The sequence below is a fragment of the Triturus cristatus genome, chromosome 4_2, assembly GCF_964204655.1.
Source record: "Triturus cristatus chromosome 4_2, aTriCri1.1, whole genome shotgun sequence".
NCBI classification, from domain to species: domain Eukaryota; kingdom Metazoa; phylum Chordata; class Amphibia; order Caudata; family Salamandridae; genus Triturus; species Triturus cristatus.
The window spans coordinates 302,390,167-302,411,891 of NC_140586.1; the positions used below are offsets into that span (position 1 = coordinate 302,390,167).

Here is a 21,725-nt window from a genome sequence, read left to right on the forward strand (position 1 = left end):
CCCCCGGTGCCGCTCTGAGGGCACCGTGGTGCCCGTGCTGACCTTACAGCAGCCCCGTCTGACAGCGTGCAGCTGCAACCTTGGGGAGCACTGTGGATTTCAGGGGTCCCGGAGTTGGGCTCCCAACTGCGCAGTGGGGCCAGTGCTTGTTTTTGGGCCTGACTCCCAGCTGCCCTGCGAGTGCGCAGGCAGCTGCAACGTATTGGGGGGCATTGTACTCCTCAGGAGAAGAGAGAGAGGAGTGAGAGACACTCCTGCCCTGCCCCAGCGCTTTGCGCACTTTGATTTTGCTGTTTTTGCAGCCAGCCCTGACTTTGCGGGACATAGGGCATTTGAGCCCCGGAGGGAGGCCAGTTGGTTTGGGGCCAGTTTCAGAGTGTTGTGCCCCCGATTGGGGCAAACTGTGTTTATGCTGGCGAGGCCTATTGCCCCATATGATTTATTGCATAATATTGTTGCCAATGCTAACCTGTTTAGGCCTAATGCAATTATGCCCATAAGGTTGATGCCTAATGTATTTCTCCCAATGCATTGATGCTAATAAGGGTTTTGGCATGCCCACTGCTGATGGTGTTTATGCAAATGTGTTGATGCTGATTGATAAGGCCTCATGCGTCAAGCCTCATTTTAATATGACTATGCCTGATGCCTTACACTGTTGGTAGGCCTAATGCTCACATGTTTATGCCCACAGGTTTATGCAGAGTGATAATGCTTTTCTTTCCCTAAGGCCTGCACTGCTGGTTTTATGCATACTGGGCCTAGGACTCATGCATCGTGAATTTATGCTCATGTTTATGCTTAAGGCTAGTTGCACTGTGACTAAGTGCCTGACCTGGCCAGGAGGCACTGGGTGCTTTACGTTTATTACTGAGACTCGCATTTATTCTACCTGTGCTTGTGATGACTCGTGATGACTCGATTGGCGCTGCCCTGTAAATAATCCCCATGTAAAGTACTACCCAGTGCCGGTTGGCACAATGTATATGCACCTGTGATGGTTCTACAACGTGTTCTGCATAATACATATGCTGTTTTTCGCACCTAAACTGGTGTGGTCTCTTTTTGTAGTGTGCCTCGTGTGTCGCCTGTGTGTGCTGCGTGGATGCTTTACACATTTCCTCCGGAGTTTGCCCCCCCGCTCTGCACCACACTACCCCGTGTTTAACACTACCCAAATATGCTAGGGGATGGAGTGTGACAAGACAAGCCAGCAAATGAAACTACAAGAAGCTTTACAACTCAGGAAACTAGATTCTTGTGTAAGAGAGGGAGACTGATGTACTCAAAGCAAGATCATTGCAAGCCAGCAAAAAAAATATGATAATCCCATTTTCGCTTGAGCCAGTCAGTCACATCTCCAGTAGCAAAGCTTTAATTTGTCCTTGTCTTCAAAACTTTCCTATTTAAACAATAAAAAAGACGTTGTACGAATCACTTGAAGTACACATTGGATAATGTACAGATTAAGGTTCAGAAACACTTGTAATGGGAATTAGTGTAGTTTTCTCAGAGGTTTCAATGTATTGAAAGACCCTATATTGTTCAACAAGTGGCATAGAAAAACAAGCATTGGCAAAGCCAATAGGCCTCGGTTTAATGTGCCACAGATGCAGCATTTGTACATTGGAGCAACGTGCATGCAAGCTTCTCAGCAGCAGTGGCCAGAGAGGATTACAGTAGTAAAATAGTCCCCCGTGCAGTTCAATGCAAGCACTGGAGTGGAAGCGGAAGGATACACCAGTAGAGACTGACGAAATCTTAAGTCAATGATTGAAAGGGGCTGGTCAAAGTAAGTCAGTGCTTGAAAGGAGGCGGATCCTTAGCTCATTCTATGCATATCATAAACAACAGGGGTGCCCGACAGCCACGCTGATAAGATCCAGAACTAAAAATCACTTGAAAGCAGCTGGCAAGCTGTTAACCTTACAGCAAAAAAGGGCGAGAGCTGCAAGCAGATGTCAACCGAGAGAATTTAATTTGCTTTATCTACAACAGCTCGAGTCTCTCTTCTTCAGCAGCAACAGGGGTCTTCACGGCTGCAGTAATAAGACAGGCAGCAGATACCATTCTTGTCCTTTTTTAAAGGCAGACACCAGCTGTGACTCTTTTAAGCTCTCTCTTTCTATAGATTTTTCTCTCGGATAACGATAGTTATTCATTCAGATTTAGAGACACTGCAGACAAGTTGGCAAATTGGTATCCTACAGGGAATAGCACTTTGACTCACATGCAATATAATATTTTGTGCGTCTGATTTCTCTGGTGATCTAATCTATATGCTGCAGAAATACTGATTTCCTAATAATTGCATAAATGTTTGATTTGCCCTTTGTGGACTGCTCTGTGATCATGTGTTTTATGTTTCAGCTGGGTGAGAACACCGGTGCTTTTGAAAAAAAGGCTGCCATCCAGGGATGCTTCGGGAGAATACATTTACCAGACAACTATGCACAATCAGACCTTTGCAATAAGCTCTCGGAATTCTTCTGTAACAAAATCACCTCCATGTAAGCAACTTCAACTGGATCACCATCACAACTCAACTTCCCATCATGACTGAAGTGCAAAACATGACCTCATAGCCCGATATCACCTCATAGCCCGCCATTGCCACAGTCAAAACTGCAGCTACCATGAAGACCATCCACTCGGAGGCTCCTTCTGGCGCTTGCGCCCACCGAGCCTTCACCAAAGGTTCCGTACCGATTAGCGAAGCAATAACACGCATCCTCAACGCCTCCATCAGCTCAACCACATTCCCGGATATCTGGAAACATGCTACAATGACAACCCTGTTCAAGAAACTATCCGCTGACTCAGCCACATTCTTGAACTACAGACCCATCTTCCTTTTACCATACCCAGCTGAGGTCTTAGCGAAACTAATCAACCCATGCCTCACTGACCACCTCAGCAACCTCGAGCTCCTTGACCTCACTTAGTACAGATACAGGCCCAATTAGAGTGCAGAACCAGCACTCATCGCTGCCAGAGATGACACCCACATGATCCTCCAATTCTTCTGTAGCAGGAAACCTGATCGTTCCTAATGATCTAGACTTATATAGCAATCTTATAGGACAGGAATGAGACAAGTCTAATGGTCAGACTGGACTTAGGTCTAAGAATAGGGGCCTGCTGTATGAAAGGAAACAGTAGAACTTTATATTTCAGGGTGCCAAACATGTCATTAATACCTTTTCCAAAGAAAAGCTAAACCTTGCAGCAATGAATTGTCCAATCCTGGAATATTTCTCTTGGACTATGGGGCTTGCCTCTTGCAGATATAAGGGGAGGGTGCATGAGAGGGTGTTCAGTGAGGCATGAGATGCTGTCCCGGAACATATTTGACATTTTACCTATTTATTGTCATAAAAATTAGCAGTTTAGCTTTTGCAAGTGGGGGCATACAAACTTAAAGACAACTGCTCTAAGGTAAAGGAGACTTGCACAGAGGGCAGACGGTGTCATCTTAGGGATTGTGGGGGGCCCGGACAAATCATAATTTGGGGGCTCCTGTATGGACCTATTTTAATGTCATTTCCCATTTCCTGATAATTTAAGCCCAAATGATTGCAAACAATGCTAAATTATATGTTGCTTTTTGACAAGGTCACACAAACTCAGTTGAGCTATTTCACGCCCGAGGCCCCCCAATAATCGTAAGAAGATACTGCTTTAGACAGACAGAGTTAGAGGTAACGGTAGGCAGAGAGGGTGAGAATTTTGCACAAGAGAAGTAGACTAGACAATAGTTAAATAGAGAAAAAGCTCACGGAAGGTGATGGTCCTTTGCAATCGCCCACTTTATCCATTCCTTAGAACATCTCTGACATGGTCTGCCACACACCCTCCCACCGCAACAGTACCATAGCAAGGGTGCCAAGGACACTGGTGCAAAAAAAGGAACAGGGGCCCCCATCCTCTGGTATGTCACTTAAGAATACAGCTATGGTCAGGATTCAGTAGGCCCCTGACCCTCCCGGGAGCCGGTGCCACTGCACGTGCTGCACTATTGTTAGCTACGCTCCCGCCTCCAGGATCAGAGTACTGGTGTGCTTACAAGGCCAGCCTCCCTCTCCAGAGCACAGGGCTACCAGCAGGCACAGTCTATCTCTCCTGCCCACACAGGCGCGGTGCTTCTCTTCCCGCTTTTGAAGAGGGCCCTGGCTCTGCAGGAGACCCGGCCGGCTTTCATGCTGGCTCCCCCATCAACCATCTATTTTTAATCTCTCCCTGAGAAGAAAGACTCTTGTGGGGGCACAGGGGAAGGGATGGGGGCTGCAGGGCTGAAACGTCTTTCTTTGCAGACGCACATTTCAGACAGTATCTACTCTCGCTCCTTCTCACATCCCTCCCCTCCTCTCTCCCCCTCTTCCCCCCCTTTCTCCGCCCCTCTCTCCTCTCTAATCTGAGTTGCAGCCCTGCCCCCCTCTCTCATCCTAGCTCTCCTGCTGTGCCTCTTTTTAATTAGTATTCTTTCCAATCCCAGTCTCCCCCCTTGAGCTTCATATGTGTCTTTATCTGACTCATTTATTTCTTGTATATATGGTAACATATCCCATTTGGAACAAGTGTACTAATAAACTCAGATCCATACATTTGATAGTATTAAAAATCCTTGTATTTACCACAGTGCAGTGTGACTGACTTGAGAAACACATGTTTAATGTCTTATTGATGTCACTCTAGATTCCCATTGGAGGGTTAAACAGATGGGGGAACACTCTCAAGCCTAGATAGTGTGGTTCTATCTCACTGCACAGATGTAACACTGTGCCCTCTGGTTATGGTACATACATTTGTCATAATTAGTTCAGATGACAAAATCACAGCAAAGTAACGGGGTTCTTAAATGTTGTTGGCCCACTGAAGATCACTAGTTCCACATGTTGGTCCATTGTTTTTCACCCTGGTGGCTGTCTGGACAGAGACACACTGTGCAGATGAGTTGTGGCCCTGCCCTTCATGGGAACAGTCCACCCTGAACAGCCAGGCAATGGTCCTTTGAGATGGGTTTGGCCGATTTGGTCCTTGTCAGTAGGATGTAGCTTGGTTCTTCCACGGCAGAGTGAGCTCGATGTCCACGTCTGGGCATATCCGTAGCACTTCAGACATCATAATCTCCCTCCCACACCATTACCTTAAAAAGAAATTCCACATATTTAATGTGAAAGTTATTGCACATTCACTCGTGACTTTTTTTTAACAGCGCCTCAATAAGGTTGACATCTGGGGGCCGTTCCATGCCAGAATTTTAGGATAACTACATTTATCTAAATGGGGCTATGCTAAAAATCTGGCCTGAATTCAGCCCTCCAGGACCGTCTTTGGAGAACCCTACCCTTGGTTTAGACCTTGTGTCCTTTCCGCCCTAGGTCTTATGTGTCTTGCCTTTAGTGGTGCCTTTAATTGTGCTTCCTTCTCAGGGGTTACCTTCATTTGTTCTGGTTTCAAGGGTTCCCTCGTCGTGGTCTGTCGAAATACCCCCCACCTGGCCCACCGCTCTTACCTGCACGGGCCGTTACTGGTACCCAGTCTGTCAAAGGATCGTCCTTGCACCATCCGCCAGAGAAGCTGGTAAGCCTTTCCTTCACTCCTTATGGCTTTACTTGTCTCTCAATTATATTCTCTTTCGTAAATGTTGTTTTCCCCTTCGGCTTAGCTGGTTTCCCTATTCCTCTTGCTGTACAAAAATCCTGAGAAAGAGGCCGTGCCCACAGTACCGGGACAATTCCAATCCCATCCCATCTCACTCTTATTCCTACTGCCCTTTCCCTATAGTCCCCCGATCTTGCCGTTGGCGTTGTATTTCTCACTGCACCGCTAACAGATTATGGGACGGCAGATTTGCCAGTGGGCCCACCTTATCGGAAACCGGACAACAGTCCATGCCTACTTTGCAAGCTACATTGCTGCCCTTTCCTCCTCATGGCACCTAGCTACTGCCCAAGTATCTAACACCAGCTAAGCACTGCCAGTTCCTATCTTTCTGAATTCAGTACTGCTTGCACCACTACTGGCACTGCCCTCTGCCCTAACATCTGGTGCCACTGTTCAATCATCCAGGCCCCTGGATGCCCGTGCCAGTCTTCCCTGACACTTTCCAGCCCAAACCTCTCCTTGAGTTCCTGCTCCACCACCGTCCATGCATTGTCCTGGCTTCCCTCTTCGCTGCTGAGCGCGCCTCTCCCTAGTAGCCTGGTTCTACCCTCACGACTGTCTCAACTCCTGCTAGGTCTTCACTCTGGTTTTCAGTCTCTAATGCTGCCGGCACCATGCCATTTCAGCTCCATCGCTGCCCACGTCTCCCCCTAATATGCCAGCTCCATCACTTGCCACCTCTCTTCTTGCCATCCCAGACCTAGTGGTGCCACCACTGCCCTTTTCTGGGCCCTCGGGCTGCTCTCGAATCTACATTCCTCTTTGCACCACCCTGCACAACTCTGATACGTCAGCGGGCACATCTCACCCCCTGGATGGTTCAAAGTCAGAATACTGAGTACAAAAATATTGACATACAAAATATTGAGGCCAGAATATCAAATTATTATGAAGGTTTAATTATTGAGTATAGACTTGCTATGCTCCACATCTACCTTCCTTGAAAATATGAATAGATTAAGATGATACATGAGGAATTAGGTATAGTAAACCTAGACTTATCAATATATACTTGCCACAAAAATATGTTGGTAGTCCGAATTCTGAACAGAATATTTTTGAAGTTTGATATTTAAAAAGTGATAGTCTGGTGGAAACACCCTCACCCTTTGTCCCCCTCACATCTTCCCATTTCCAGCGACTCCACCATGGACTGTGCCTCTCCACCGGTCTCCTGTTTCACCACTGTCCACAACTCTCAGACAGCCCGGCTCCATCTCTGCCCACACCACTGTCTGACAGCCCTGCCCCACACATTACCTTAGCACTAGTCATTAATCTTGGCTCAGGCCCCTGCCAGGCAGGTGAACATCCGAGGATGGCATGCTCATGGCCGCGTCCCCGCTGGCATCTCCAAGCACGGCCCATTAAACAGTCTTGGCATTAAAAGAAAACCTTAGACATATTAGAGGGGAAAGAGGCAGCCTGGTGCCAGCCAGACTTGCCAAGATCCCTGGGCAGGGCATGCGAGTGCATGAGTTGTGGGGGGGTGTGGGGAGTGACGAGGTTTCTGTGGTCCACAAAAAGATGCTTTGACCCTTTTAGTGCCATGGATCACAGCAAGGAACTCCGGTCTACTAAACGGATTGACAGTCGTGTTTGTCCTTCACAAAACCGTGACCTCTGGCGCAAGATGCACAACTCACGGCAGTAACATCTCCAGACTGGAAAGAAGGAAATGTAAGAAGGAAAAGACAAGAGGCGTGTGCCCAGATTTATCAAGGGTTTGCGTCGCCCTTGCACAAGGGCAATAGAAAACCTAAATGAAATGTATCAAGCCACGCAAGGCCACCATGTGTAGCCCTGTGTGGCTTGATAAATCTCGAATGTCGCAAGACACTGAAAATCGTTACCTCGCGTTGCTCTGCGGCAGGGAGGCGTTCGATGGGTGGAGCGTGGGTGTTCCTACGCATCCACCAGTGTATTCTGACACATTACAGATTTACCTACACTGGTAGACCTGGGAAGGTGTCAGAATTGTGCAACTCCCTACCAGAGGCGTCAGCAGGAGAAATATCTTTATTTCACCTTGTTGTTTCTTCTGTTTTTTTAAGTGTGCGCATAAAAAGAGGAAAATGCTGCAAAGGATTGTTTTTGGACAGGAAGGTACCCTTTCCTGCACAAAAACAATCATGTATGCAACACAGGCACCCTTGCAACATGACGCCAGGATGCCTGCATTGGCGCAAAGCAGCCAAAAGTGCGCCAGCACTGGGAAAGGTCAGGAATGTGGAATATAATGGTAAATACAACACATTGCTGCCTTTTCCCTTTCACACAGCGCAGCAAGGTGGCTTGCTGTGTTGCATGAATTTTTTAGAAATATGGGCCCAGGCCTTTACCTAAACACCCAGAATGTGTTACACTGTCCCAGTAGAAACACAGCACGCGCCACACCTTCTGCACTTCTGGAAGGAGAAGAAGACTCATTTTTCAAGCAGTGCCCAGGGTTGGACTGGGACAGAAAATAGGCTCGAGCACAAAAATAAGAGTGTCTGACATTAGTGAATTAGAAAGCTAAAAAAGTGGCCCATGGTTTTCAAATTCAGGCAGTTTTGAACTTTGTAAGACGAGCTATATAGGTATTTTGTGAGTTATGGAAGTCTGCATGGATGTGTGCTTGCTGCAGGCAATGATTGTTTTAATATCAGAGAAATTAACAGTAAAAACCAGCCTGGAAGTCCATAAAATGGACACACAAACAGCCAAAAAAAAGCCCATGCACTCACCTGTTCGACCAGGCCTTCAGGCACTGCGTGATTGCACTATAGGCCAGTCTGACCCTGGCAGCACCTCGTCGCATTATAAACGTCCCTACTGCTGTTCTGTCTGAGGACCACCCCATATGCAGCCCTTGTCTCTCGTAACTTAGTCATTTGTGCCTCTCCCTATCTGACCCTATTCCCCGCATCACCACCAACCCCCCCCCCCCCCCCCCCCCCCGGCTACCCCATACTACCCACTCTCTTCCTCTGGAAAAATGTTTGCAGAATATTTCACTACGAGTTTGTGTTTTGTGAAGATTTTCTATGCAGAATGGCAAATGTTAGCAGACTTTTTATCTGCAAATTTACCATTTGCAGATTATTTATATGCATAAAAGGCAAAGGTAAAAACGTCCCAACTGTCCCAAAGTTGCAAAGATTTCCATATAACTCTGCAAAGGTTGCAAAAAACATGTGTTTAACTTTGTGCACCCATAAACTGGGTAAAGACAGTGCAATGAGATAGCTTTCGGGTGGTGACAGACACCGCAATCCGCTCTGTTGTAGGTTTGATGCTAGGAAGCGTCCACTGATCAGGCTCCAACGGAAATATGCTGACAACATTTATAAAGTGTACTTTCTCTTTGAAAGCCTCTGGGTGCTGATCTATGGGTGGACTAAGATTACAAAGACAATGATAGCTCTGGTGAGATGGCTGAAGACCACGGTCCATGAGAAGGAAATTCCATAGATTGACCCCTGGACTGAAAATGTTTCGACATGCCACTGGAGTAAGGCAAAAATGAGCTGGATGAGGCCATCTGGTACCCGGCGAGAGGTAGAAAGGTTTACTTCCTCAGGTATTGAGGTGCAGGTCCATGAGTGCATCAACATAACATGCTCACGAATTAGATTCGGTCTTCCATGCGAAACCAGTCCAGGTTCCTTCCTAGCAGCTGACACATGGCCTTGTTTCCTCAGAACTGATGCTAGCCTGACTGCAGAAATTAGGGAGGCCTCTAGATTTTTTAGCAGCTCTTTATAAACCCTTAGTTATAGGAATGTCAGACAATCCAGTCTGAAATTCACCAAAGGTCACCAAACCACTATTGAGTGATAAAATAATCAAATGCGTTATGCTCCTGAGGAAGGCGATTGCAATGAAAACACTGCTGGTGGGAATGCTGACCTGTATCTTCACACTCAACTTGGCGTCCCAGGTGTCCCCTAAGGTTTTCAGTCTAGATAAAGGTTGGAGATGTTGATCCAGCATTGTAAATACAATTTACTGCTGTTGCCCAGTGGTGGGAAACCCATAAATTAATGATTTATGTCTTTTGGATGTTCTGTTGAAGCCAGCAACTTTCCATTCACTCACTGATTTCAATCAGATGTCAGAATTGCCCTGTATAAGGCAAAGAACACTTCCATGTCCACCACAATCTGCGGGTCATCCATGAAATTATGAAAGAGGAGGTCCCGCCCACGAATTACCTTACACAAAAATTGAATACGGTAAACGGGCAAGATAATGAGAGCTGTGAACCTTGTGGTACCTCACAGTGCCAGATCGTTTCAAGATGGCTGCCAAGCATGAATGTGGATGCACAGCAGCTATCGTGTAATGATTGTGGCATACTTAACCATCTGAGGGAAAAGAATGGTAAATCCAGTAGGTCATTACCCAGTATCAAAGGCAAGACCTGTTAGCTTTGACAATGCTTACTTTAAAAAATAGGTGGCGATAGAATGATTAAATGTTCAGGCAATAGTACAAGCCTGAGCAACAAATTTATAAGCTTTGATGTCAAGTCTGTAAATAGTTTTGGAAGGGCAGTTGATGGTCGGGTGGGACTGGGTCAATAGGTTGATCTGGAGATTTTAGCTTTGCCCATAAATCCCGCGTGTTTGTATGTGAGATGAGGCAAAAGGGAAATGAGGAGCAGTTAGGGAATATTTGGGCTTATGGGCAGAACATGTAGCTTGTCATTCGCCACCATGCTTTACCAAATGCAGTGGCATAGTAAGAATGCCCTGGTGCTTTTGGGGTAGTTAAATACAGCAATTATCAGGGCTCAATGGGCCCCTGGGGGACCCAATGACTCTGATCCTGATGCACCAATGGTATCTACACCCCTGGTCGTATGGTGAAGCCCTTCTACTCAACAAAGAGTCATATAGTGTTACAGAGCACCAATGAAGCTACTGCAGGGCAAGCTTGGGGATAAAAGAAATGTAAGTGAGATAGAACCTAGAAAACTGTTTTTGGTTTGTTGACAAAAACACTATTTTTGTCAAATGTATGATAAAAGTGTTTTAAGAGGGTGGCTCAGCAAGACTGTATTTTGTATATTTATTTGTATTTAAGTTTTTGTATCATGTGTACTAGAGTATCATTAAGCTAAAAACCAAAGATTCTTAAGAAGAGTACAAAACGACTAAAGGCTACAAAAGGCAACGGTGATCAGTGGATAGCCAGGTTCTCAGTAGCCTTCTGAACTTCAGTAGCACCCGTTCCGAATGGAGAAAAAGAAGCCGCACATTCCATCTTGCTTCAGCTGTGATAGAAAAAGCTTTATTTCCAACAGATTTTAGACAGGATTTTGGGGTTGTGAGAAGATAGCGGTTTGCAGAGCTTAGTGCATGGCAGGGTCAATATTGCTTAACAGGGGCGGCTCCTCTGTTTGAGCGGTGGAGCATTGCCCCGCCTGCTGCGAGCGCAGCAGGCACACACGAATAATTAAAATGGCATGTCAATGGCATTTTACTTAAACACCACAGTGCGAGGGCTGGGGGCAGGGCTGAATCTTGCAATTGCAGGATTACAGGTGCCCCTGCAGTGCATATGTCGGAATGGCTGGCTCTATTGCTACTGCCAGCCCAACATGCGCAGTGCGCAACCAGCAGTCCCTGGATTAGAAACAGCTTGAGGATTCCAGGCACAGGCCCCCAGCCTTAAAATGAGCGCTGGGTTAGCTTGCTTCCACCAATGCTGGACCTGCTCTCAGCATGAGAGCAGCTCCAGGACTGGTTGTATTGGTGTCCACTGAGCAGGAAGGAAGTCCTTCCCTTTCCTGCTCATGGACACCGATCGGTAGAAAGGTGCGCACCAGGGGAGTAGTATATGGTGAGTTTGGTGCTGTAGCGCCACCCCATATTTATATAGTTGTAGCCACCCCTCTCACTTAAAACAATGAGAGAGTGGTGAGCTTTTAGAAGAGAAAAAGGCTTTGCTGACCAGAATGATTTAAAGACAATATGCTCCTTCACCAGTAGCCAATGCAGTGTAGCATGAACAGCGGAAATATGTTCTCTGCGGTTGATGGCACTAGTCAGTATAGCTGCATAATTCTGAAGGGGAAATGTCCATGATGACAATTTCAAGGCAGTGCGACATAGTGGAATTGTCAACAAATATGGCTACTGCAAATATGCACCCAATATTACAAGTGTCTGTGATGTGTGTATAGTTATTTCCAGGAAATCAGGGAAGCTTGGAGGGCTTTTCTTGCAAGCCTGCCAAGATGTAAATGGTGGCCTTGTACTCAGATGGTGATCCCAGAACCAATGCGGACCGGCCAGCCAAAAATGGATGGCTGATCTGACTTTAATTCCAGAAACATAGGGGCAGATTTACAAGCCCCTTGCGCCACTTTTGCATCACTTTTAACATGGGAAAAGTGATGCAAAAGTGGCGCACGGGGCTTGTAAATCTGCCCCATAATGTCCAACAGATAGCAAAGGTAGAGCTTCTCCACCTTTGGGAAGGTCACCTTCCTCTCTCAATAGGGTACAAGAAGTCATACATGGACCTATAGGACTTCTGTCCAATGACTACCTGCTTCTAAATATACCCTTCTTACCAATCACATTAGAGAAACAGATAATACATATTACATGTTTATAGACAATCATAGGGCTTTTCTTAACTAACTCTTTCGGAGACTTCTTGGAAAGAGGTTTTAGAGCTTCATTTTATTTTAAGCCCACATTAGAATCCTGCAATCACTGATTTAAACACATTGTGAGGGAAAGGGTTAGCACAAGCCTTTTATACTTGTATACTGCAGAAACATCCATGCAGAAGATAATACTGAGGCCTAGCGATATCCGCACAGGGCAAGCCATTACACGTTGAGGCGGTCCTGTTGTCTAGTTACTTAAGCTCATGATGCTCTTCCTGCATGACATATGGCAGAGGGGAAGTCTTCTCCTATTGATTATCTCATTCATGTGACTGTTCCCTTCAATGAACTCCTGTCATCCTTTGACTTACTCACATGAGTAAAGAAGGGATGGGTTAATATTGGAAGAGTCTAGATTTCTGTTTCTACAAATATACATTATAACTTGTCTAACTAGGGCTGGCCTCGATAATAGCAATATATTAGCCAATCAACAAGAGCTGCCTGAGCCCCTCTTCTGCGACTCAGGCACTTGACAACTCTGGCTCACCTGTATATCCCGGCACACTTTAGTTAAATTGTTTATCTAAAGCAATGTATGTGGTGAAAACACAAGTACGAGTCAATAACAGTGCATGTGCAATGAACCAGGCATGCCTTCATGGAATAGAGACATGACAAATTGACCAGGCTCAACGGGCAATGAATACAATATAGAGTAACAGACTCAAGCTTTTGTATGAATGGAACTATAAAGAATGACAGTGCAATTGTGAAATGCCCCTTTAAAAATGCTCTGCCGGCAATTAAAGGCACGCTCCATCATTAAAGGCCTGAGCTGAAGGCGAGGGCTTTAACAAGGGAGCGGGTCTTTAATGGCCAGTAGAGCCTGCTACAGACGGCTCTAAGGCTATTAGAACATCCCACTCCTAGAGGTGCCTACGGCTTGGACCTTTAACACTGGAGCGGGCCTTTAATGGCCCATAGAGCCGCTACAGCGGGCTCTGAGGCAATAAAATAAAGGCCTCACAGAGCCCGAAGGGATTGAAATCCCAGTGGCTCCATGAGCCCTTTGTTCACATAAACAGAGGTGAACAAACATGGGAATGTTGGAGCTCCTGGCTTCTACGGGCCATTAGAAGCCCGGAGCACTCCATTGTTTTCAACATAGATCCCAGCATTCTAATGTTCTAATAAAGATTATTTTAAAACCAATTGCTCTGATCTGTGCCGTCCATCGTGACCCTGGGTCATATGGATATTTAGCATTTGCTGAATTGAAAGGACTGGAAGAAAAGGACAACTGAATTAAATATAAATTCAAAAGTCACTGCAAAAGGCCCTGCACATGATCCCGTGTCACCCGGCCTCCTAAACCACTAGATAGCAACATCTTTATGCACTACTGGTGTTTCCTTATTCAGGATGGAAAGTATGAGGTTGGATGGAAGTATTGGAGTTCCCAGAGCAGGGACACCTTTAGGATTTTGGGGGCCCTGGGCCAAACGGATTTTGGGGGCCCCTGTTGAGAACAGTTTTGAATTCATGATTCAATTTCAGCTCTTTCGAGCCCTCTTTGGCCAGATCACTAACAGGCACACTTGTTCCAATTCTACATGTGTTTACAACAAATATTTAGGGGTAGTGATGTGTGTTTTCGATATTGTAACAAAGCAGCAGATCACTAATATTACTGCAACTAATATCTGTGACACCCTCCCATTTCTTATATGTGAGATCCTGTATTGATCTTGAAGAAAGTTTTTTGTATGGATTTTGGATGAACCATAAACACAACATTTATCTGCAAAATGTCTGTATTGGACTCTCAGATGTCGCCCACAATAAAAATAAATTAAAGGAAAAATAGTATTCAAAATAATCTGTTTGAGAATTAGTAAAGGTCATCAGGGCAAGATTCTGCAGAACACAGCTGGCTCTATCAGCCCCCCCCTGAAAGACTGGGGCCCTGGGCCACAGCCCACTCTGCCCATGCCTTAAAACATCCCTGTCCCACAGGTGAGTGTGCAGACAACTAGCAGAGACAATCTGACTGGTCTGCGACTGGGCATGATCAAGTAAAACTGCTGAGGGATATGCAAGCGCTGGTCAGTTGTGTGCATGAGTACAACTGCACAAGCACGTAAAGGCATACAACGTTGAAGCACAGTGAAGCTGAAGCAACAGAATTGTACAGAAGGTCTGGCCAAGCTGACTGAGGAGGAAGGAGGGTGCATGCACTGGGGCTTTTGGACACCATTTCAGGGTCCTAGATAGAAGGGCAAAGAGCATGTCCCTCAATGTTCACTCTAGGCTGCCACCGTCCCTACCTCAATAGCATGGAGTGTCCTGGTGTCAGGTTCTGGCACGGGCAACCTACCATGACGGATATGTGCAAAATCCTCAGCTCCTCCTCGGCTGACTCGCTCTGGGCTTCCTCTGTGGGCTCCCGATCGGGCGGGCCGACCGAACCATCCTGGTGGTGTATGTGAAAGAGGAGGGTCCCATTCTCCATCCACTGTTGCCGCCATCTCACCAAAGGGATGTCATCTGTATTCCCGGCAATCTCTGGAAGGACAAGAGGCATAAAGCTTAGCACATGCCCAGTGACAGACTCTGCACACAATCTCTCCTATCTTCATTAGACTTTGTGGGGTTTTCCAGCACTACAGAGCAAGAGACATGCAAGTGCCCACAGTGACCGTCAGCAGTGTTTATACTACTATATACTTGTCCTGTAAATCACACTATCTTACAGAGAGGTGGGAAACAATAACAACCAGGGCACAATACAGAAATCAGCAAACAGGAAGACAAATCCCTAAAGACCTCTACACCCCTAAAAATGCGTTTCTCATATTTCAAAAGCCTGGTAGACATCTTAAGAAGAGGGGTCAGGAACTAATATGTTTTACCAACGTTTGCGATGAGACTAGGGCTGCCACCGTTGTCAGAGTAAATTATCAGCCATTTGTTTGTATTTTAAGATTATGCAAAGGCCTGGACACGATACTTGAATAGGTCTTTATAAAAAATCATCCGTGTTCCATTTTAATATTGGTTTTCTATATTTGTTTACTTTAATTATAATTCAGGGATTATTAATAAAACTCTAGAACACATTTTAAAGTAATTTACTTTTAAATTTCCCATTTAAATAATAAGCGTAAACAAATCGGTGATTTTCCAAATTTTTGTACCAGCAGAGACATTAAAATATGGTCATGCTGGTAAAAAAACACACAACCAGGAGGCAACCCTCAGTGAGACAACTACGGCTCGCGGTGGATACACAGGAGTTTCCAGATGAGCTGAAACACTTCACACAAATCCTCTCCCACAAGCTTCACAAATCTATATATATACAAATACCTGGGCTGACCTACACTACTCTAATGAAGAGCCAATCTTTGTGATCTTGGGTTTGCCAATATTGGCCAATTACTCCTCACCAAATGTCCCTAGTCCTATTTTCATCTTCATTGCAGGTAAAGGGGCAGCGAGTATGGGGGCATATTATCAAGGGCCGGCGATAAATATCACAAAGCGCGCTTAGCGCTTGCATATTTATCGCCGGCTATCTCTGGAATTTATCACCCGGTTTAGCGCGTTATCAACAACGCGCATCGCCGAGGCGATAAAAATTCCAGAGATAGTTGGGATATCGCCGTTTTCCATGGTGGAAAACTGCGATATCCTAGATGATGGGGCCTGTGGTCTTAGCCACACAATCCACCCCCCATGTTAGGTATGCCTTAGTCAGAAATTTAACAGATGTTAAATTCCTGCGTTAAGGCATACTTAACGCGATTTTATATATCGCTAACCTTCCTTGATAATGCCGCGAAGTTGCCTTCACGATATTATCCCATGTTGTTTTCACAGCCACGCCTCTTTTGCATCTCATTATCGATGCGAGGTGAGGCGTGTGAAAAAGGGGCGATACGTCAAGGAATCACGCGCTAGCGTGCCCTTGATGATAATGCGATAATATTTTCGCCGCTTTTCACCCGAAAACGGGCTCTAAAGCGGCGATAATATTATTGTCGCCCCTTGATGATATGCCCCATGGTGTTTTAGGCCCCAACTCCTGCCCCACTCACTCCTATAGGTAGTTTAGCCATTAGATGACCTATGTGCCGACTAGACTCTACCATATTATTGTAACTTTCCATCATTCACTCTACAGATTAATATTTTACTCTTCAGGTAACAGCCATACGCTGACTCCAAGCTCACTTCCAATCCTCTGTGGGGTGTAAATGGGGTGCCGTTAAACTGGATAATAGTAACACCTCTTATTTACAGTGCTTAGAAACAGCAGAAGTCCAGCACGAAGCACCATATTGGAAAACAAGATATTATTGAAATATTGCTTTCTCAATTGAAAGGGTCAATACATATAGGTAAATACATGGCGGCCTTTCTGTACAGTGGACTGAAGATAAGGGAAGGGGAGACTACTACAGCTGAACTGCACGCTCTGCAGATATGTTTTGTCTACTGGGTCCAGAGTGGGCTGTGTGAGGGGAAGGATTAGAAATCATAGTCGCTCTATGGGGTAGGTGGGGAAAAAAACAAAAAAACGAGAACATCTGGAAAGACAAATGCTCTTTGACTTTTCAGGGAGTTGCTAGGGATAGGAGTAGCATTAAATTTATGGTGAGGGTACTATATATTAGCTAAGGTTAGAGTTATGGCTAGGAACCCATCATGATTTTGATTTATTTTCAATAAAATTAATTACTAAAAAGCAATTAAATTCTGTATATATACTTGAGCTAGTGCTAGAGGTTAGGCATGAGAAAATGAATTTGAAATATATTTAATTTAATTTAATCTCGTGGTTATGAATAAATATTTAACACGCACTACATTAGTAGCACATTATTAACGTTATTTTTAATTAATTTAAAAAACTAATAAATACAAAAATTATTATTGGTAAGGGACAAAATTAGGCATTATTGACAAAGTAACGGTCATAACGAAGCAATTGTGTCGAGGAGATGGTAAAATTAATAATGAACAAAGGCTGATGAGTTAATCTAAGACAATGCAAAACTGCTGTGATAATGCTAGCAGAGGTAATGGTAGGAAACCTTATTGTATATGTCCATTCTAGGTGGAGATGGGAAGCCTTGTCGAGGATGCGAGTGCAGTTCTTAAGGGGAAAGGACTCCCTTGTGGCAATGTGCTGGGTAAAGAATCACAATTTCTTTTGTCCACCTCTTTGTTCTCTGAGTAAATTGTGCAAGTATCAAAGGTGCTGCTCTTTGTCTGAAGGGTGAGATTTCCAAGCCAGAGAAAAAAAGTTTCAAGAACGAATGGTTCTGTATAAAACATTGACAACGACGACTTCCCTTTCCTGGGGCTAGGATGTGGCGCAGCGTTCAGAGCTGCCGACTCGTGAGCTGGGGATCCAGGTTCGTGTCTTGGCGTTGGCACAACATCCTGTGATTCTGGGCAAATCGCTTAATCTCCTCGTGCCCATGGACAACGGCTGGATACCCTCATGGGTGATAAGCTGCGTGATATAAATCTACAGACGTTTTGCAACTTGACTGCAAGGACCGAATAAACTATTGCTGTATTTTATTTGCTCGGTCAGAGCTTGTCTCTTAGTAGTAAACCTAAATAGGGGAACCCACCCTTTGCCCTGGACCCTACACCCAGGGCCGGACTGGGAACCAAAACCGGCACTGGCAAAGTGCTCGGCCGCCCCCCTCCCTCCCCCGCGGGGGGTTGGGGGTGCCGCCGAGTTCTTTGCCTGAGCCGGTTTTCAGCCGATTTTGTTACAGGGCCGATTTTGCAGGGCATTAGCTAAAGTTTTTAAGTAGGGTCCCCATAGATCCTGATCCTGTTTGAATAAATCAGCAAGGATACAGTCAGGACCTGGGGCTTTGCCATTCGGGAGTGATTTCAAAATTATCACCACCTCGCTAGAGGTGAACTCTAATACTCCTGCATCACTATATAGCAGCGAGGCATTTTGGGGGGTTTTGGTGGACTTAAACTGGTTTTCAAAATAATTAACCCTCTGGCCAGGTTCGGCATGGTTGGCTGGAATCATAGCCTGCGGGTTCCTACCCCATTTTAGGAGGTGCCAAAAATGGCACATGTTTCTGCCCTCACATGCCTCATATAGCTCTCGCCAGCGTGATTCGTCCCAGTTGGACTTTGCTGAACTTTGGGCAGATTTATATGCAGCTCTACAACTCCTAATCGTTAACGGGTCCCTAGATTTAATTGCTAAAATTAATGCTTTACGAGACTCTCTACAGCCTGCATCAAACCACGAATTTTCCCTCCGACTAGTGGGTTTAACAGTGGCTGGGACACTTTTAATAAAAAGTTTTTAAGGGCTGTGAATAATTCACTATGAATATCCGGAATGGAATTAATGATCTCTTCCTTGGGGTCACAACAGGACAGCTTAAACATAGCAACATTAACCAATTCCCTACTAGCAGCCCGAGCAGAGGGATCGGGGGCAATCTTAGGCCATCGGACCCTTCTCATATCATTAGACAGGGTGGCTTGCACCTGCAGAGAGCGTTCATCTTCATTACAGCATCCTGCGAAACTACTATCGGATAAGGTCAGCATCAAAGGGTTATGATCACTTTCTAACCTATCCGTCACCACCATGTCGATGACATCTGCCCACAGCTCACAGTTAACCAGAATATAGTCAATTCTGCTCCTACTTCTGCCATTATTGAAGGTTATCTTTCCTACCCTATCCGAAGTTGTTCTTCCATTGACAGCCCGCAACCCCATTTCTAGGCAAAGCCCCTTCAAAAAAAGGGCTGCTTGTGTCCATTTGCTAATAGGATTTAATTCTAATTGGGGAATTCCCCACACAGAATCCTCAGCCTCGGAGAGTTGCCCGTCGTCGGACCCCAGTGGTTCGAAACAGGTATTAAAGTCACCTGCCACCACCCTGTGACCAACTCTAGGAGTGTTACGGAGTAATTGGTCCAATACATAAGCAGAGGGGGGACATTTACCCCCAGGAGCTCCCCTAAGATAGGTATTAAATATATAAGTATTAAGGCCCTTGGTAGAGGAAGCATGTATGGCCAATATGTCGGGACTGTCCGTCGGAACTTCCCTAACTACAATACCCTCGCATTGACGTACCCAGATTGTCAGACCACCCACCGGTCTACCTCTATTACCCTTAATAGCTGGTTTATAATAGTTTACATACCCTACACGATGAATCGGATCCACCGCCCATGTCTCCTGGAAACACCAAATATCAACCTGATCTGCGAACGCCACCCAATCAGGAGAAGCCAGTTTAGGATGGAGACCGGCTATGTTCCAGGAGGAAAATGATAGACTGTGGCTAACATTTGGCGGGTTTGTTAACTGTGTCTCCATATTGGGATCAATGGTAGAACAAACGGGGAGTAAACTTGTAGATTCAAGGGTAACAGGTGGGACGAGTTCAGTGACTTGTTCCGTGGGTTGCAAGAGGGCAGGTGGCTCCCGACAAGCACACAATAAGCTCCCATTTGGAACAGGCCAGGACAGCACAGAGCTATCCCCCTGTCAATCGTTGTCCTCCAAAGTGGAAAGAACAGCGAAACGATTATTTAACCTAATTGGCTGGGAGCCTAGTTGAGGGACACAATAGGGGGCACGTTGCAGCATAAAAGTCGCTGCCCTTACAGGCCTATAGAAATAACCCAAGGGTAAAATCAGAATCTCATCTTGGGAGGGAGCATAGTGTGTTGCCAACTCCAAGATGCGTTCTACCAATAGGGGGGACCTAAAGCTTAACACAACACAATCACCTCTCAAGGCCTTTTGGGTATGGCCAACCCAGGACACCCGCCTGACCATTTTAAATTCTTCAAATAATGGTTGAGTCGCCCCAAAATTTCTACCAAGGAAATACAGAGCTTTATTTTTTAAATTGGACCAGTGCTCACTAGACCCCTCCGCCAGTTGGGGAACGTTGGCTAAGATGACTGTATAGGGGGTGGCTTCTGGGGGAAGGTGTAGGCTCCTTAAATCTTCAGAAGTCACTGGGTTAAGTGTCACAGGCCTTATCAAGTCCTCAATAGACTGTTGATCGGTCAGCGAACTTCTTGCAGCATTATGGGCAGGCGGGGGCCTAATAGGTTGGGCCCTTGATACTAATGGGGCCGGGGGGTTACTTATGTGGGTTCCTATAATGTTTTGACCAATAGTAGTCCTTACACTGGTTCTGCTAACCACTTCCTCATTATTCTGTGCAGGTATTGTTCCAGCTAGAGGCTGTAGTTTTATCAAATTAGCTTCAATGTGGTTAAGTCTAGTTACTACAGTATCGAGTTTAGCCAGAACAGGTTGTATGAGTGTCGCTAATTGGTCCCTGAGTATGGAACTTAAGCTATCAAGACTCCGCTGGTCTAAGCATTGCATGTTATTTGAGCATATAGGAACAATGGATAGGGTTGGGGATTGCATACCCAAAGGGCCAGTGGCGACTCGAGGGATGGGGGGTTTATTTTGAACCCTGCTTTTCCTCTTTTTGCATGGAGGTTCTCTGGCTTTAAGACCTGCAGCTCTATTATTCGCACGAGTAGATACCATTACTGGGATAGGTGGAGGGCTAGAGAGGGAAGGAGGGTCGATGTATCCAGAACATAAAGGGGCACTTACTAGACCCCCCAATGAACAGGGTCAGGGCATATTTCCAGTAGGTTGTCATTAACAGCTATGGGCAAGGCTCAAGGCAGAGCTGTAGAAGGGTTCAATGACAGCCTTCGTTCCACAGCTAAGATTTTATCAGCTATTTCTAATTCGACCCTTGTGAGGTAGTCGTCAAGTGTACCCGCTATCCTACCCTCAGCCTTCCTTTTACTCATGTTAGAAGGTAACTACACAACAACCAGCCCACCAAATACACCACAATTAGTACCAAGTACTACAATAAAGCCCTTACACAAACTCTACTAAACAATAAACACAAAAACCAAGAGGGTAGGCCCAGCCCTGCCACTAACGGCCACTGACGGGCAAGGACGGGCCCGCCCTTGGCCCGGGCTTCGCCCGGGCGCTGCCCGCGCGCATCCCGTGCTGCGGAGGCACCCGGCGGCTTTAGTGGAGATCCGGCGCGCCCGGGTGACGTCAGGCGCAGCGCTGGTACCAGGAGATGCTGGGTAATGGAGTTCGATAGAGCCGTTCCCCTCACGGCGATGGAGAAAAATGCAGGGAGCAGGATTCCCCCGCTAACAAAGCCGTTCCCCTCACGGCAGGTAAGAGGAATCTTAGAAGTGTCACACAACTCTTTTAGGCGCGTCCCGCGCTGCGGAGGCACCCGGCGGCTTTAGTGGAGATCCGGCGCGCCCGGGTGACGTCAGGCGCAGCGCCGGTACCAGGAGATGCTGGGTAATGGAGTTCGGTAGAGCCGTTCCCCCCATGGCGATGGAGAAAAATGCAGGGAGCA

The 21,725-nt window shown here is 46.0% G+C and overlaps 1 protein-coding gene across 2 annotated transcripts in view; it reads right to left on the reverse strand.

Annotated features, from left to right (window-relative positions):
• ASTN1 (astrotactin 1) overlaps positions 1 to 21,725 on the reverse strand; it is a 636,055-nt gene that overhangs the window by 360,625 nt on the left and 253,705 nt on the right. For both annotated transcript variants that reach the window (XM_085601605.1, XM_085601604.1), the window contains exon 2: positions 14,658 to 14,845. In XM_085601605.1, coding sequence (XP_085457731.1) covers positions 14,658 to 14,845 — 188 coding nt within the window. The remainder of the gene's footprint in view (positions 1 to 14,657; positions 14,846 to 21,725) is intronic.